General features: G+C 46.3%; 1 protein-coding gene across 1 annotated transcript; it reads right to left on the reverse strand.

The window, feature by feature from the left end:
- Positions 1 to 636: 636 nt before the first annotated feature.
- ITLN1 (intelectin 1) lies at positions 637 to 5,235 on the reverse strand. The gene is made up of 5 exons (XM_019934023.1): positions 5,144 to 5,235; positions 3,057 to 3,330; positions 2,567 to 2,725; positions 2,039 to 2,163; positions 637 to 844 (listed from the first exon to the last, which is right to left on the reverse strand). Exons 1-5 carry the CDS (start codon positions 5,233 to 5,235, stop codon positions 637 to 639), a joined length of 858 nt encoding a protein of 285 aa, XP_019789582.1.
- Positions 5,236 to 5,543: the final 308 nt, after the last annotated feature.

The raw sequence follows: 5,543 nt of genomic DNA on the forward strand, positions 1-5,543 counted from the left end.
TAAGCCCATCACTTTCCATTTGAGGTTTCCTTACTCAGAAAGTTCAAAGAGCAAGGATGGAAGGAAAAGATGGACAAGCCAATGACCTTGTGCCTCTCCTTTCCCCTTAGGGGCCGGGGGCCAGATTCTATCTCCTGCTGTTCCTCTCTTTGGCCAGCAGAGGGCCGAGTGCAGGTCAGTCACTCAGGAGCCGCAGTTTCTTCAGCTCACCTGAGGTGTGCAGTGGAGCAGAAGGAGTAGAGCTGGGCTGGATGCTGAGGTCCTGGGCCAGAGGGGAGTTATGTAGATGCAGAGAAGCCACACTTTGCAGCCGACTTGAGATGCGGCCTGGGTGCTGACTGCTGGCCTCTCTGGTCCGAAGCTAAGGCATGTCTTGGGGCCGCACTCTGTGCCTCTGTGTGGCTTAGGAGGCTCAGGGAGCCGTGATAAAGACTGTGCTCCCTTCTAGCTACTCCTACTGTTATGGCCTTGGCCCAGGGATTCCCAGAGGGAGCTGGGTGGTCAGAGCTGTGTCCAGGGAATATCCTTCTTTAGTCCCCATCCTCACAATCCCAGGTGTAATGATAGTTTTCACTTTTAATTAATTGAGCAGAAGAATGCAAGTGTTAAGCCTGTACTAGACTGTGGGTCAGCTAGTCATAGCAGAGAGGATCCTGACCTCTGGGGCCTCATAGCGCAGTGCTGAACTGGTGAAGTGGGCAGGGGCTGGGATCTGATGACCAGGAAGGCTGCTGTCAGCTGTACCAGACTATTAATGAGAATTATCTTCACATCCTCTAGCAGCGACCCGTTCTCCTGAGACATTTTGGGAGAGCAAAACCTGCGCTTCTTTCCTCTTTCCTGCCTAGAAGCATCAAGGAAAGTTGAAAGAAAAGAGAAAAGAGAAAGAGAAAGTTGTGGTGAAGCAAGTGGTGAGTTATAAACCAACCCAGCGTCCTCTCATCTGAGTCACTTTTAAGCTAAATGGACCCCAGTCATGGACAGCAAGAGGAGTGTGTCCATCACTCTTGTCTGCTCTGACTCCAGCTACAGCCAAGGAGATTTCCAGTGAGAATTTTGAGGCTTTTCGGTCCCACCCAGGCACAGCAGACATGATCTTCTGAACACAGGGAGAATGTAGTGCTCCTGGTGACTCTTAAGGTGGTGGCCAGAGCAGTGATGAGTCTAAGATTTTCCCCTTGTTGTAAGCTGAAGAGTTAGCCTGCCAGAGTTTCATAGATGCTGGCAGAAAATATGAAACTCCTGACAGTGAGACAAAGAAATGTATTATTCACATTCATAGCAGTAGCCAGAGTACCAGCATTTTCTTGTGCTGCTTCCCTGAGTCCCATCCCCACAGGGTGATGTGAAGAGGGCCAGGAAAACAGTTGCAGATTTAGTCTGTTTGCCAAGCAGCTCGTAAATTGGGCTCGTCAAGCAACTACAAACCTTTTCAGAGAGTATAGTTTATTCTCTTTGGGGCTGAGTATGAGGAGGAACTCTGCGCTTAGAGAATCTGAATCTTATATAAAGGGCTGAGACCATGCCTGCCCTTTACTCTTAGTTCCAGAGGCTACATCCTGATGCAGACTTGAGATGTGGTTGGGTGCTGATTTCTGGCCTCTCCAGGCCAAGAGGAAGCACAATCCATTGAGAGTTAATATCTCTGTCTTCTAAGGATGTTAGTGCTACAAAGTCTTTGAATATGTAGCATGGAACAAAGGCTGTCAGTGTCCCTGTTCATAGATGACCCATAGAGAATTTCTTGCCACTTTGCAAGTTGTTCTCACCTGTGAACATTAACCTAGTTTTTACTCTTTTAAGAGCCATACAGGGTATTGGTTAAAAAGCCTGGGTTTATATCCTGTAAATTGGAGAGGATAGTAATTTTAACTTCATAGTGTTCTAATGATGATTAAATGACACATGTCAAGTTCCTAGAAAAGAGTTTGGCACATTGTACGTGTTCAACAAATGCTAACAATTGTTCATTGTTGTTATTTACACTTTCCCCAAGAGTGCAGGGAAGGATTGATGACTGGGCTTTGGAAGCAGATACTCACGCTGACCAACTGGTGAGTAGTAAGATGCGGTTTTCTCAGCATCACCAAAGTCATAGACCAGAGGAATAGCTGGGCCATTGTCAGTCTGACAGCTCCCTGATCCGTACTTCACTGGGTATTTCTGCAGGGACCCAAGATACAGGTTGTGTGAGGACAGTAGAGAAGCTGCCACATTGGGAATTGGGGGATTTAGAGCCTTCAGGTGTCAATATGCAGAAATCAGTCTAAATAATAGTGACTCCTTCCCACTCCCCCCACCCCATAGCTAGGTTCCTAACTAGCTTCAAGCCCCTTGTCCTTCTCCCTCTCTACCCCCTCTCTCCTCCTCCATAGGCCTCATCCTGTGCTCAGCTCAGCTTCCTGAGAGAGGTAGCACATGAGTTCACCTGACCCACAGGTGGAAGAAACAGCCAAGCACAAGCACCTGCTAGTGACACGGAACCCAGAGCAGACTTACTCTTCACCCCAGACACTTGGCTCTCTGTTCACCAAAAGAAGTGTGAACAGCCTGCAGCCCCATACACCTGGTAGAGTCCAAACGGATTGTGTCCCAGATTCGGGAAGAAGCTAGTGTTGGTGCGGTACCTCAGCAGGGAGCTGTTCCTCCAGTGCTGCAGGGGGCGCTTGTTGGGCACATGCCACATGCCCAGGTCCTGGGCCTGGATGTCATAGTAACCAGGGTTCTGCAGAGCAACACACACACTGATCCTGAACAGCCCAGGAGGTCCCACTAACCAAAGACCCACACATGCAGTTCTCAGTTGAGCTGAAAGCTCTGGGATCCAGGGGGGCAGGTGGCAGCAACGCTCAGACACCTGCCATCGCCAGCAGATGATAAGGCCCCACCGCCCAAAAAGACCTGGTGGGAGAAAGTCGTGATTCAAGACATGGACTTTTTTCCTTCTTCTTCTCCAGCCCTACCTCCTCATCCCCATCTCCCACCCTCCCTTCCACACACTCTGCTCCAGCCACACTCAGCTCTCCACCCTTTCCCAGCTGGGTGGTCAGTGCCACCAACCTTGTATCACTGGTGGACGCCTCTACAGACCCAAACGTGTTGGCCCAGTTGCCATCCCCCTCTGGGCAGTCTGCCGTGCTGCCCTGCTGACTCGACCAGCGATCACCTACCGTGCATTTCCCAGGAATGTGGTTCTCGTGCACACTGGCCACTAGGGTCCAGCCGCCATCCCCAGAGGTCATGTCACAGAAGGTCTGGTAGATGACGCCATTCTCAGTGTAGAGGAAATACAGGCCATCTGCGGACGGAACCAGCCTAGAGAGCCCGTGTCTGTGAGTACAGGGTCCATTTCAGGCTCCAAAACCAGAAACACCCTGGGAAGTCAGGGAAACACCAGGGAAGCCCGATGAGAACTTTTAATATCTACTCTCTTAGTAACTTTTCAATGTACAATACAGTATTGTTAACTATAGTCACCAGTCTGTACTTTATATCCACAGGACTAATTTTATAACTGAAAGTTTGTACCTTTTGACCACTGGACATAATTTCCTGTATTGAAGTGCAATTTATCTGTATCCTCATGTATGATTAGTACTTTTATGTTGTGTTTAAAAAGTATTTCCAGGGCTTCCCTGGTGGCGCAGTTGTTGAGAATCCGCCTGCTGATGCAGGGGACACGGGTTCGTGCCCAGGTCCGGGAAGATCCCACATGCCGCGGAGCAGCTGGGCCCGTGAGCCATGGCCGCTGAGCCTGTGCGTCCGGAGCCTGTGCTCCGCAATGGGAGAGGCCACAATAGTGAGAGGCCCGCCCCGTGTACCGCAAAAAAAAAAAAAAAAAAAAAAAAAAATATGGGCATAGGACTTGAGTAGACATTTTTCTAAAGAAGATATAGAACCAGCCAACAAGCACATGAAAAGATGTCCCACACCACTAATCACTAGGGAAATGCTAATCAAAACTATGAGATACCACTTTACACCCTTAGGATGGCCTTTATAAAAAAAAATAATAAACAGAAAATAACAAATGAGGAAGACCCAGGAATTTGCATTTCTATAAAGCTCCTAGGTGATTCTGATGCTGCTGGTCCAGGAACCACACTTTGAGAACTACTGTCCTAGAATTTCTTCTCCCTAGTTAGGGTCCTATATCAGATTGTTAGAGCTGCTGTAGCAAAACACCATAAACTGGGTGGCTTAAACAACAGATATTTATTGTTTCATAGTTCCGGAGGCTGAAAGTCTGAGATCAAGGTGTCAGAAGGGCTGGTTCCTCCTGAAGGGTGTGAGGGAGAATCTGTCCCATGCCTCTCCCCTAGCTTTCGGTTGTTTGCCGCCAATCTTTGACGTTCCCTGACTTGTAGATGTATCACCAGAATTCTGCCTTCAACTTCACGTGATGTGTCTGTCTCTGTGTCCAAATATTACTTTTTCATAAGGACACCAGTCATATTGGATCAGGGCTTACCCTAATGACATATCTTAATGTGATTTTCTCCAAAGACCCTATTTCAAATTAAGGTTCTATGCTGAGGTACTGGGGATTGGTACATCAACATCTTTTGGGGGGACACAATTCAATCCATAACAGGTCCCTTATATATTTTGGTCTCCATATGGCTGAACAATTCACTCAGCAGCACATTAAGCCTTATCATAGGCAATTCTATCCTTTCCCTTTCTGCAATCCTGTCCTGGCCTCAGCTGCTTTTTAATTGTAGGATGCCTTTGTCTTCCTTTATATGTTAGGCTTGCAACAGAGTTGGGCTTCTGGTTCCACTCTCTTGGCATTTTAGGGGAGGAATACTCCCTTCTTTGTACATTATTTCTGCTCCTTTAGCACTAAGAACAAACCACAAACCATCACAGTGGGACCATGAGACAAAACTGTATGTACAGAAACCAATAACTCTCCCCTTTATTTAAATAACAAGTTAGAAGACATAATGGAAGAAAAGATCTCGTTTATCAATACAATAACAATAAAAAATTTGGGGATAAATTTAACTAGTAATGTGTGAGATCTAGATGATGAAACTATAAACACCAAGATATTTTGAGGAGGAAAATGGTTCAGTCCTGGAATAAGTAGGGTGAAGGTGCCAACAAAGCAAACTGACAGATGTTACACGGAGCCAACCTGTCATGATCTCCACAGTTAAAGTAGCCAAGTCTTCTGAAACTGTTTCCTTTGATAACCCACTCAAGTGCATATAACAATGATAATGCCATGTGGGATTTTTAGGAATTCTTTATATGCTCTAGATACAGCCTTTTATTCATTATGTGTGTTACAAATTCTTTTCCCATTCTGGGCCTTGCCTTTTCACTTTATGGGTTTTTGATAAACAGAGGTTCTTAATTGTAATGAATTGCAATTTACTGTTCCTGTTCCTTTCGTGTCTTATTTAATAAATTTTTCCTTATTCCCAGGTCACGAAGATACTTGTGGGGTATATTCACAGGTATCTTTACCTGTGTGATATTCTAAAAGCACTGTTGTTTTATGTTTCACATAAAAATCTACAGTTGAGCTGTAA

The sequence above is a fragment of the Tursiops truncatus genome, chromosome 1 (assembly GCF_011762595.2).
Source record: "Tursiops truncatus isolate mTurTru1 chromosome 1, mTurTru1.mat.Y, whole genome shotgun sequence".
NCBI classification, from domain to species: Eukaryota; Metazoa; Chordata; class Mammalia; order Artiodactyla; family Delphinidae; genus Tursiops; species Tursiops truncatus.

What these genes read in the sequence shown, in the direction of transcription:
- ITLN1 (XM_019934023.1), bottom strand. Translation starts at nt 5,235, where the DNA reads ATGGCATTATCATTGTTATATGCACTTGAGTGGGTTATCAAAGGAAAC. An exon ending in CCACCAGTGATACAAGGTTG is followed by an intron (nt 2,726 to 3,056) that starts GTGGCACTGACC and finishes GTTGCTCTGCAG; the next exon opens with AACCCTGGTTACTATGACAT. An exon ending in ATCCGTTTGGACTCTACCAG is followed by an intron (nt 2,164 to 2,566) that starts GTGTATGGGGCT and finishes GGGTCCCTGCAG; the next exon opens with AAATACCCAGTGAAGTACGG.